We start from the raw sequence: 12535 nt of genomic DNA on the forward strand, positions 1-12535 counted from the left end.
TTAAGTACTGACTCTTAACAGACTTGTGGTTGCCAAGGGGTGGGGGGGGTGGAGGGATGGATTCCATTATGTGATAAACCATAATGGGAAAGAATATGAAAAAGAATGTATATATGTATAACTGAGTCACTTTGCTGTATAACAGAAATTAAATACAACATTGTAAATCAACTATACTTCAATACATAAAACTTTAAAAAGTAAATGAAAGTACTGAATCTTCACATGGTACTTTTCAAGTAGTTCGACAAAATATATAGTGGTTATTATAATATCTTCAAATTCAGTTTCTATTTTGGCAGAACTCTAGCACAGCATTCCAGCTTTTAGATTTTTAGTAATCTAAATAAGATCTTAAACATTAGTTTCCATGAGGGGAAAATTCCTGAATTGTTACATAAAAACAAATAAGAATTTAATTTTATTACCTGAAATCTCTTGCCTTTCAACTTTTTGAGTGTCTTCAGTAAATGGTGATTGACCTAAATTTTATATATTATTTTCTTCACCTCGATATATCAAAGATTGTAGAACAGTAAAATAATAAAGTAACTTTAGGGATTGGAATAGTAATAGGACCTCTTCTATGGTGCAAGAATGTTCTGGCTGGAGGGTGGCCCAGCCGCCTCTAGCCCTGGTTGGTCTGCAGCCATCCATGTTGCCCCAGGGCACTGCAGGCCTGCTGGTTCTCCAGGTGCCACTGAGCCCTCACTGCCACTATCCTGTGTCTTGTCCATTGCTTGGGCCTGTCTAGTAAACTGAAGAGGTGTCATTCCAGGCCAGTCAGTAAATTCTATATTCTAACTGTAAGAAAAATATGAAAAACACTAAAATACAAAAAAAATTAGCAAAACTGATTAAAAAAATTTTTTTTATTATGGAAATTTTCTACTATATATAAAAGTAGCATAACGAACCTTCAGGTATCTGTTACTAAGGTTTAAAACTGTCACTTTTCTATTATGTGTTTTTCTCCCCCCAAAATCCAGACTTTTTTCCCCTGAAGTATTTTAAAGAATATTTCAGACATCTTAGCGTTTCTCCTATAAATCCTTAACTATGTGTCTCTTTTAACCTATCCTAGTTCCTCCTTCCTTTCTTAAAAAATGTCATTTATTTGTTGAAGAAATAGAATAGTTTTGGTATATAACTTTCTCATATGCCTTTTTAAAATACTGAGGCATAACTTTTGAAATTGCAGTATAGTTAATTTACAATGTGTTAGAAGCATAACTTACATACAGTGAAATGCATAAATCATTAGTATACAGATCAATGAGTTTTGACAAATACCAATACTTGAGAAACCCACGTCCTTAGAGAGTTTAGAAATAGATCCATACTTGAATGGTTGATCGATTTTTGACAAAGGCACCAAAGCCAGTCAGTAGGAAAAACCTATAACTATGTCATGGATGGTACCATAAACCTTCGTATGTCTTGTTAACTTTCTCCACAGACAGATATAAAAATCTTCCCACAGCTTCCAGAAAGCTGCAGTTCCTGGAGTTACAGAAGGACTTAGTAGATGATTTTAGGATACGATTAACACAGGTGATGAAAGAAGAGACTAGAGCTTCCCTTGGCTTCCGATATTGTGCAATTCTTAATGCCGTGAACTATATCTCAACAGTACTAGCAGATTGGGCTGACAATGTTGTAAGTTAATCTTTTATATTAAGTAATATATTAGTAACTTGAACAGTTTTACCATTTGAAATGTTGAATCTGTAGCAAGCAAAAATACACATTAGGCAGAATCACAGTTGGGCCAAACTTAGGAGGTGTGATTAAAGTACATATTTTTCTCATTCAAGTCTCAAATGGTTAAATAATCCTGATATTTTAATCATTGGAAAAGCCATCTTTTTGTGAAATTGTTGTTTATAAAGTGAACTATTTTCCTTTTTTAGACTTTGAACTTGGTAAATGTCATGAATGGTAATTGCCATCTCGCGAAAAGCTAAGATTGTATAATGGTGTAAAAATCAATAAAGTTCAAGACTTTAAGGAAAATAAAAGAATAACATTTGATACCTTTTTAATGCCTTCGAAACATGACAAATTATGAAGAGTCATAAAAATAGAAACATTTTTTAATCTAAGTATTTCATACATTAAAAAATTATTTAATATTTTATTATCAAACATATTCAAGAGTGAATAGAATGGTAAAATGAACTCCCATGTGCCTATCACCCAGCTTTTTTTTTTTTTTTTTTTTAATTTGTCTGTGCCACATGGCATATGGGATCTTAGTTCCCCAACCAGGGATTGAACCTGCACCCACCCTGCATTGGAAGTGTGGAGTCTTAACCACTGGACTACCAGGGAAGTCCGCACCCAGTTTCTTATACCAATTGTGTTTCATTTAAACCTTTGCTCTACCCCCATGTGTGATTATTCTGAAGTAGATCTCAGATACATTTCATGGTAAATATTTTCGTATGTATCTCTAAAAGATAAGAACACCTTTTTTAAAAACACAACACCAGGGGACTTCCCTGGTTGTCCAGCGGTAAAGAATCCGCCTTCCAGTGCAGGGGAAGCGGGTTCAATCCCTGGTCGGGGAACTAAGATCCCGCATGCCGCAGGGCAACTAAGCCCGTGTGCCACAACTACTGAGCTTGTGTGCCTCAATGAGAGAGCCCGCATGCTGCAACTACAGAGCCCACATGCCCTGGAGCCCACATGCCACAACTAGAGAGAGAAAACCCGCATGCCACAACTAGAGAGGAGCCTGCATGCTCCAACGAAAGATCCCGCATGCCGCAACTAAGACCTGATATAGCCCAAAAAAAAAACCCACCAAACAAACCAATACCATTATCACATCCAAAAAAATTAACTAATTTCTTACCCTGGAAGGTATATTTTAAATAAATCTAAAAATCAAAACCCTGGATTTAGCAACAAGCACTGTGAAAGGCCTTTTACCTCCAAGGATTTTACTTATCCTTCCTTTCTCCATGCAGAGTCCATGTGTTGGCAGATTTGACCTGCCTAAATATAATTATTAACTAGTACTTTATTTTTACTCTTTTTATTAATCCAAGGAATATACTGGTGATCAGGGCTTTCGGTAACCAGATTTTCTTATATGTACTTCCAACTAAAAGTGAAGAAACTTAATTAGTCTTTATAGCCTTAACATAAATAGATTAATTCCTTTAGCTGTTTTAGATATTAAAATGATTGCAGAAGGCCTCCAAGACCTCTTTCTTTTTTTTTTTTTTGCGGTACGCGGGCCTCTCACTGTTGTGGCCTCTCCCGTTGCGGAGCACAGGCTCCGGATGCGCAGGCTCAGCGGCCATGGCTCACGGGCCCAGCCGCTCCACGGCATGTGGGATCTTCCTGGACAGGGGCATGAACCCGTGTCCCCTGCATCGGCAGACGGACTCCCAACCACTGCGCCACCAGGGAAGCCCCAAGACCTCCTTCTTGGACAGGGTATCCTCAGGTTAGGAATCACTGTTCTAAGATCATATGTGTGGATACAAAAATCCAGCAAGGCCCATGAAGTACATTTCACGGCAGAAAGCGTTAACACAGGATTAAGATGACCATAAAACAGTAAAATATACATTTAATGGTGAAAAAACTATACTGAGGATAATGAATATGAAGACACATTATAAATATAAGTATTATGCATATAATTGTGTCATTAAATGAAAATAGGAAAATAAAACAACTATAATTTTAACTAAAGACTTAAAAACATCCCTTTTAAAATGTGATAAAGTGGGAACTGAATAATTACAGAGTTAAATAATTAGAAAGATTGATTAACTGGAGATTGGTGGTAAGTCCACAGTATACTAAGGGAAACACAATTTTTGAGTGTGTCCAGCTGAGTCACAAATATGAACAAAGGTAAATTAAAATTTCTATACATTGTCAAGTCTTAATGTAATAAAACAAAAATTAAAAGCAGAAATGAAATATAGCCACACACAGGCATTTAAAATATTCAATGCCTGAGTTAGAAAGTCTAGAAAACATGACAAGAATATATTTTAAATTATGAATTTATGACAAAAATTGTATACTGCTAGCACATTATATGGAAGATATTTTCCTTTACTGTGAAAGAAAAAACAAAATGAAAAAGTCTTTATCAGGGTAATAAGCCAAAAAATAGGAAACAAAAATAAATATAGGGCTTCCCTGGTGGCGCAGTGGTTGAGAGTCCGCCTGCCGATGCAGGGGACACGGGTTCGTGCCCCGATCCCGGAGGATCCCACGTGCCGCGGAGCGGCTGGGCCCGCGAGCCATGGCCGCGGAGCCTGTGTGTCCGGAGCCTGTGCTCCGCAACGGGAGAGGCCACAGCAGTGAGAGGCCCGCGTAGAGCAAAAAAAAAAATAAATAAAAAATAAATAAATAAATAAATAAATAAATAAATATACTAATAACAGATATAAACAAGATAAATACCTAACAAACACAATCATAGTTTATTCTAATCTAGACTCTTTGGCTGGGACTTTGTAATTATTTAAAGCCTTTTCTACAGAAATGTTAACTGAAATACATGTGCATATCATTCTGCTGAGCAAGGAAAATAATTATGTCATAAAATGAATATAAGTGGAGTGTAATGATGAATGCATTTATCTTTATAAAGTCACCTAATCAGAATACATTCATTCATTATGTACTTTTACGTGTCATGTTCCAAATTTTAGTAAGTGCTTTTATTCACTCACCCCACCACAGCGCTCCATTTTCTGCTAAGCTTTTTTGTGAAACAAATTGTCATTCTTGATTCTTATGCCAGTGATTTTAATAAGAGACTCATTCAGGGCCACATTTTTAGCTTCAATGAAATATTTGTGGAACATCATTAACTACTTTATTCAGTGCCATAGTCTGTTAACAAAGATGAACTGGTCATCATCCCTAGCCTTAGAAAATTTATAATCTGATACTAAATTAAATGAGTCCTTCTGTCAACAGAGAAATAACCAAATTTTAGAGTTGACTCTTCAAGTCATGAATGAATTTTGTGTTTGGTATGTTACTATGGTACAAATTCTGTTTAACATCAAAAATCATTTATGGCTTCCCTGGTGGAGCAGTGGTTAAAAATCCACCTGCCAATGCAGGGGACACGGGTTCAATCCCTGGTCCGGGAAGATCCCACGTGCCGCGGAGCAACTAAGCCTGTGTGCCACAACTACTGAGCCCATGTGCCACAACTACTGAGCCCACGTGCCACAACTACTGAGCCCACGTGCCACAACTACTGAAGCCTGTGCGCCTAGAGCCCATGCTCTGCAACAAGAGAAGCCACGACTATGAGAAGCCCGCGCACGCAACGAAGAGTAGCCCCCGCTCACCGCAACTAGAGAAAGCCCGCGCACAGCAACGAAGACCCAACACAGACAAAAATAATTAATAAAAAAATCATTTAATCACATTCACAGTCCTTCAGCCTGTGAATGCTCTAAATAAAAATCATGTAAGCTCTTGTATTACACAGAAAAAAGTAGAGCTCACCTTCCATTCATTTAGATTCTCCACTAACAGCTGTCTGTCCCTTGCCAGACTGTGCTAAGCCTGACATAACCCAGCCATTCAGAATTAGGAAGTTTTCAGTCATAGGTGACAGAAACCCAGATTCACGCTGGCCTAAGGAGGGGAGTGGGGTGGCCTGAGGAGGTGAGGAATTTGTGTAACTGAAAGGATTAGGCATGGCTGCTCTAAAGTTGTTCATTTCTGGCTTCCCTCGTAGGCCGGCTCTGGTAAGTATGACCATGGGTGGCTCCAGGCTTCCGCGGTCCATGAGCAGCCTCAAAAGGACACTGCCGCTTCCCTGACAGCTCCAGCAGAAGTGCCAAGATGGCCTCTCACATGTCATCCCCGAACAATCCCTAGTAGCCGTGCCCAGTCCCCTATTAATAGACATTTAGGTTGTTTTTAACGTTTTGCTAATTATCCACAGCGTTGTTTTCCTGTAGGGCAGAAAGAATAATACTAATTCTACCTAAAATAATATTGTAAAAAAATGACATTTTAATTCTCTTAACTCATATATCTTCTAGGTTTACTACAACTCTCAGTCTGTGTCTAGAAAAACATGAGCACGTAAAGAAGGTAGCCATTAGGGGAATGCAAATCAAAACCACAATGGGATGCCACTTCATACAAACTAGGATGGCAATAATAAAAAAGACATAGTAACATTTATTAGCATGACGTGGAGAAATTTGAACCCTCACTCACCGCTGATGGGAATGTAAAATGGTACAGTTGCTGTGGAAATAGTCTGGCAGTTCCTCAAAAGGTTAAACATAGATTTAGTATGATTCTGCAATTCTACTCCTAGGTATATATCCAAGAGAAATGAAAACATATGTTTGTGCAGAAACTGTACACAAATGTTCATAGCAGTATTATTCATAAAAGTGGAAACAACCCAAATGTCTGTCAACTAATGAATGGGTAAATATAATGGAATATCATTTGGCAATAAAAAGAAATGAAATACTGATACATATTACAACATCGTTGAACCTTGAAAACATTATACTAAGTGAAAGAAGCTAGTCACAAAGAACCATAGGTTGTATGAATCCATTTATATGAAGTGTCCAGGACAGGCAGGTCTAGAGACAGAAAGGAGATTCGTGGTTGCCCAGGAACAAGGAGGGGGTGGGGTGGGGAACCACTAGGAGGGGTTTGGGGGATGATGGCAGAGAGTGTGGGATTTCTTTGTGGGGTAATGAAAACGTCCTAAAATTGACTGTGGTGACAGATGCACAACTCTGAATGTACTAAAAGCCACTGAGCTGTATACTTTATTTTTTTTATTTTTTATTTTTTTTGCGGTATGCGGGCCTCTCACTGTTGTGGCCTCCCCCGCCGCGGAGCACAGGCTCCGGACGCGCAGGCTCAGCGGCCATGGCTCACGGGCCCAGCCGCTCCGCGGCATATGGGATCCCCCCAGACCGGGGCACGAACCCGTATCCCCTGCATCGGCAGGCGGACTCCCAACCACTTGTGCCACCAGGGAGGCCCTGTATACTTTATTTTTACATTTTATTTATTTATGGTTGTGTTGGGTCTTCACTGCTGTGCACGGGCTCTCTCTAGTTGTGGCGAGCGGGGGCTTCTCATTGCGGTTGCTTCTGTTGTTGCAGAGCATGAGCTCTAGGCACGCCAGCTTCAGTAGTTGTGGCACGTGGGCTCAGTAGTTGTGGCCCATGGGCTCTAGAGCTCAGGCTCAGTAGTTGTGGCGCACAGGCTTAGTTGCTCCGCAGTAATGTGGGATCTTCCTAGACCAGGGCTCGAACCTGTGTCCCCTGCGTTGGCAGGTGGATTGTCAGCCACTGCTCCAGCAGGGATGTCCCCAAACTGTATACTTTAAATGGGTGAATTGTATGGTACATGAGTTACATCTCAAGCTGTTAAAAAAGTATCTTAAACATGTTAACATATTTTTGCTTTCAGTTCTTTCTACAACTTCAACAGGCAGCACTGGAAGTCTTTGCAGAGAATAACACTCTCAGTAAACTGCAGCTGGGACAACTGGCCTCTATGGAGAGCTCTGTCTTTGATGACATGATTAACCTGTTAGAGCGTTTAAAGCATGACATGCTGACCCGGCAAGTAGACCATGTTTTTAGAGAAGTTAAAGATGCTGCAAAATTGTATAAAAAAGAAAGGTAAGTTCTCTGTACTTTCTTATAAGTCAACTCTCAACTCCAGTTTGATAGAAGTTAAAAGGTGACATGCAGTCAGATTTCCAAAGTGTCTAGATAGCACAGAGCTTGGCCTTTTGCACTCCAGACTTTTAACTGTTTCTAAAATATATTCAGACATTCTTAATCAGAATAAACTGATCATAACTTAACCTTCAGATGTGTCTGTAAGTCCAGCGAGCTGGTGTCTGGTATGGGGTTAAATGCCTAGCCTGTCACCCATTGACAAAGCAAGGTGCTGCTGTAGTACCTGTGCATGCCTGTGCTATAGTTTAGTCCACTCTCATGATTCCTGTGACATCTGTTACCTCCCAGACGGTGAGCTCCTTGAGCGCAGGCAATGTCTGTCCTAGCAGTCCTGTCACACAGAGGACTTGTTATCGGTTTGGAAGTGTTATTAGTCCCTGTTGTTTTGCTGAAAATTAGAGTGTAAAATTAGCTGATGTCTTAAATGTAAATGCATTTTACATTTTAACTCTTATATCAGTAAGTCATATTAAAATTGGGGATTTAAAAAATTTATCATCCTCATTGAGTAAAGAGTATTTCATTGAGAACTAAAATATAAACATAGGTACAGGGAATTCCCTGACGGTCCAGTGGTTAGGACTAAGCACTTTCACTGCCAGGGCGTGGGTTCAGTCCCTGGTCAGGGAACTAAGATCCCACAAGCTGTGTGGCGTGGCCAAAAAATAAAATTAAATAAACAAACAAACATAAGTACATTTATTTTCTGAGAGAGCTTTTAATGTTGGGCTGCACATTTTTCCTTATCCAAAATGCCCCAGGACAGTGCACTTCCCCACATTTAAAATGATTTGTTAAATCTTGAAAAATACAGAGAGATGAAAAATTTCATGATAAAAATTAACGTGCTTCAGGCAGTGTTGTTTCTCTTTTTTCCAGGTGGCTGTCCTTGCCATCGCAGTCAGAGCAGGCAGTGATGTCCCTGTCCAGTTCGGCTTGCCCCTTACTGCTTACTTTACGAGACCGTTTACTTCAACTGGAGCAGCAGCTCTGCTTCTCCTTATTTAAAATCTTCTGGCAAATGCTTGTGGAGAAGCTGGACATATACATCTACCAAGAAGTAAGTAAGAGTATGTTGGGCTGTGATGGTAGAGGCAACTGCTATATGAATTGTCCTTTTTTGCAGATAATTCTTGCCAATCACTTCAATGAAGGAGGAGCAGCTCAGCTGCACTTCGATATGACTCGGAATCTTTTCCCTTTGTTTTCCCACTATTGCAAGAGGCCAGAAAATTATTTTAAACAGTAAGTGCAATATTTAACAATTAATTTTGATGTATCATGTTGTTAGAGGAAGTTGATTCATTTTTTAACAGCTTTAGGGTTCCAGTGATGTTAAATATATATTGCATCAGTTAACAGTTTAAAGTATTCATTATGTACCAATAATACAAGATGTGACCCATGACCCCAAAAACTTGACCAGAACTGGATATAAATGATATGTTGGGCTTTGTTTTCTAATACTTGGTGTAATGCTCCTATGTGCTTATTACTGGGAAATAAATAGAAAATGAAAGCAAATGCAGTTCTGCCATATTCAATAAATAGAAGAAATCTGAAATATATTTAGTACTGAATAACAGGCCAGGCCTGAAGAAAATTTGTTTTCTTAAACATTTGATATTAATTTTGGTTCTAAGTATAATTATAAATGGATGTAAGAGAATTCTTACAAGTATTTTTAGAAATTGTTGATGTAAAATTTAAACTATTTAGGTTTTTGAGATTATAAAGTATTCCTTTTAAACATAAAATGAAAGTTTTTTTGCTCATTTCAGTAAGGTATCTATTTCTGCTTTTTTTTTTTTTTTTTTTTTGCGGTACGCGGGCCTCTCACCGCTGCGGCCCCTCCCGTCGCGGAGCACAGGCTCCGGATGCACAGGCTCAGCGGCCACGGCTCACGGGCCCAGCCGCTCCGCGGCACATGGGATCCTCCCAGACCGGGGCACGAACCCGTATCCCCTGCATCGGCAGGCGGACTCTCAACCACTGCGCCACCAGGGAGGCCCTCTGCTTTTTTTTAGTATTCTACTTTTCTGCTTTTATTTTGTCCCTTAATTTTCTCTTTTCCTGTATCCTAATGTACCTGAAGTCTTAGCTACATTTAATAGACTGTTACTATCAAGTATCGCATTTTGGGAAATAATGGATACGTACTGAAAACAATGATCCTAGTACCTTATAGTAATCTAATGAAATATAAACTCTGTACATATACAGTCAAAACACGTTAGAAGAGCCAAATAGCTAATCCATAAATAGTTTTTATAAACTATAAATGATATGATCTAGCAGTGCAGGGTAGTTGTTTAGTTTTTCAAAATGAAATTGTTACAGGGTAGGGCTTCCCTGGTGGCGCAGTGGTTGAGAGTCCACCTGCCGATGCAGGGGACACGGGTTCGCGCCCCAGTCTGGGAAGATACCACATGCCGCAGAGCGGCTGGGCCCGTGAGCCATGGCTGCTGAGCCTGCGCGTTCGGAGCCTGTGCTCCGCAACGGGAGAGGCCACAACAGTGAGAGACCCGCGTACCTCAAAAAAAAAAAAAAAAAAATTGTTACAGGGTAATATGGGATGATATAGATAATGGAGATCTCATTTACCTCCAGCTTTTTTTTTTTTTTTTTTTTAAACAGTGTAAAAGAAGCCTGTATTGTTTTGAATTTGAACACTGGTTCTGCCCTACTTCTGAGAGATGTGCTGCAGTCAACTTCAGGGCAACCTCCTGCCACAGCGGCATTAAATGAAGTCGGAATTTATAAACTGGCTCAACAAGATGTTGAGATTCTACTTAATTTGAGGACAAACTGGCCTAACACTGGAAAATAAAGTGTCTTTTTTCCTTTTGGGGTTTTTTGTTTGTTTGTTTTTTAATAAAGAAGCCAGAGCCAGTTGGATTTCAAGTTATATGATGAAGTTCTGAATTAATGAAACCGAACAACTGAAAACTGTATAGAATCATTTATTATCTTGGACTTACAGTGTTATTAAAATGCTGACCATATTTCCTGGGTCCTCTTGTTCCTAAGAAAACAAAAACAAAAAGCTCAGGAGCCATGAAAACTCATAGTAATTCCATTTACAAATATAAATGATGAATATGTCTGTTGAATAAAATACAAGAGCAGAGATAATAAATTATAATCAATCTTTAATTTTCTTTGCCAATTCAGGGAAACTGTTGTAGATAATCTAACATAACAAATAAACTTATAAAAATCACTCTAAAATGTATGTTTAACTCTATGACATAAATCACAGCAAGATCTTTTTTGACCCACCTCCTAGAGAAAGGGAAATAAAAACAAAAATAACCAAACCGGACCTAATGACACTTAAAAGCTTTTGCACAGCAAAGGAAACCATAAACAAGGCAAAAAGACAACCCTCAGAATGGGAGAAGATATTTGCAAATGAAGCAACTGACAAAGGATTAATCTTCAAAGTATACAAGCAGCTCATGCAGCTCAATATCAAAAAAAACAACCCAATCCAAAAATGGGCAGAAGACCTAAATAGACACTTCTCCAAAGAAGATATACAGATTGCCAACAAACACATGAAAGGATGCTCAGCATCACTAATCATTAGAGAAATGCAAATCAAAACTACAATGAGGGGCTTCCCTGGTGGCGCAGTGGTTGAGAGTCCGCCTGCCAATGCAGGGGACACGGGTTCGTGCCCCGGTCCAGGAAGATCCCACATGCTGCGGAGCGGCTGGGCCTGTTAGCCATGGCCGCTGAGCCTGCGCGTCCAGAGCCTGTGCTCCGCAACAGGAGAGCCACAACAGTGAGAGGCCCACGTACTGCAGGAAAAAAAAAGAAAACTACAACGAGGTATCACCTCACACCGGTCAGAATGGCCATCATCAAAAAATCTACAAACAGGGCCTCCCTGGTGGCGCAAGTGGTTGGGAGTCCGCCTGCCGATGCGGGGGATGCGGGTTCGTGCCCCGGTCTGGGAGGATCCCATGTGCCGCGGAGCGGCTGGGCCCGTGAGCCATGGCCGCTGAGCCTGCGCGTCCGGAGCCTGCGCGTCCGGAGCCTGTGCTCCGCAACGGGGGAGGCCACAGCAGTGAGAGGCCCGCATACCGCAAAAAAAAAAAAAAAAAAAAAAAAAAAAATCTACAAACAATAAATGCTGGAGAGGGTGTGCAGAAAAGGGAACCCTCTTGCACTGTTGGTGGGAATGTAAATTGGTACAGTCACTATGGAGAACAGTATGGAGGTTCCTTAAAAAACTAAAAACAGAACTACCATACAACCCAGCAATCCCACTACTGGGTATATACCCTGAGAAAACCATAATTCAAAATGAGTCATGTACCACAATGTTCATTGCAGCACTATTTACAATAGCCAGGAAGTGGAAGCAACCTAAGTGTCCATCGATAGATGAATGGATAAAGAAGATGTGGCACATATATACAATGGAATGTTACTCAGCCATAAAAAGGAATGAAATTGAGTTATTTGTAGTGAGGTGGATGGACCTAGAGTCTGTCACACAGAGTGAAGTAAGTCAGAAAGAGAAAAACAAATGCCGTATGCTAACACACATATATGGAATCTAAAAAAAAAAAAAAAAGTTCTGAAGAACCTAGGGACAGGACAGGAATAAAGACTCAGACATAGAGAATGGACTTGAGGATACGGGGAGGGGGAAGGGTAAGCTGGGACAAAGTGAGAGAGTGGTATGGACATACATACACGACCAAATGTAAAATAGCTAGTGGGAAGCAGCTGCATAGCACAGGGAGATCAGCTCTGTGCTTTGTGACCACCTAGAGGGGTGGGATAGG

The 12535-nt window shown here is 40.0% G+C and overlaps 1 protein-coding gene across 3 annotated transcripts in view; it reads right to left on the bottom strand.

Moving 5' to 3' along the window:
• PUS7 (pseudouridine synthase 7) overlaps positions 1-12535 on the bottom strand; it is a 106245-nt gene that overhangs the window by 77489 nt on the left and 16221 nt on the right. The window contains exons 4-5 of one of the 3 annotated variants that reach the window (XM_060107519.1): positions 10735-10758; positions 8437-8945 (exon numbers count right to left, since the gene is read on the bottom strand). The exons of 1 other annotated variant lie outside the window; for it this stretch is intronic. In XM_060107519.1, the coding sequence (XP_059963502.1) occupies positions 8879-8945; positions 10735-10758 (91 nt within the window). In that variant the 3' untranslated portion in view covers positions 8437-8878. Of the gene's footprint in view, positions 1-8436; positions 8946-10714; positions 10759-12535 lie in introns of those variants that run through there. One more of the 3 variants, XM_060107518.1, reaches the window with a different exon arrangement.

This window comes from Mesoplodon densirostris, chromosome 9, assembly GCF_025265405.1.
Source record: "Mesoplodon densirostris isolate mMesDen1 chromosome 9, mMesDen1 primary haplotype, whole genome shotgun sequence".
Taxonomy (NCBI): Eukaryota; Metazoa; Chordata; class Mammalia; order Artiodactyla; family Ziphiidae; genus Mesoplodon; species Mesoplodon densirostris.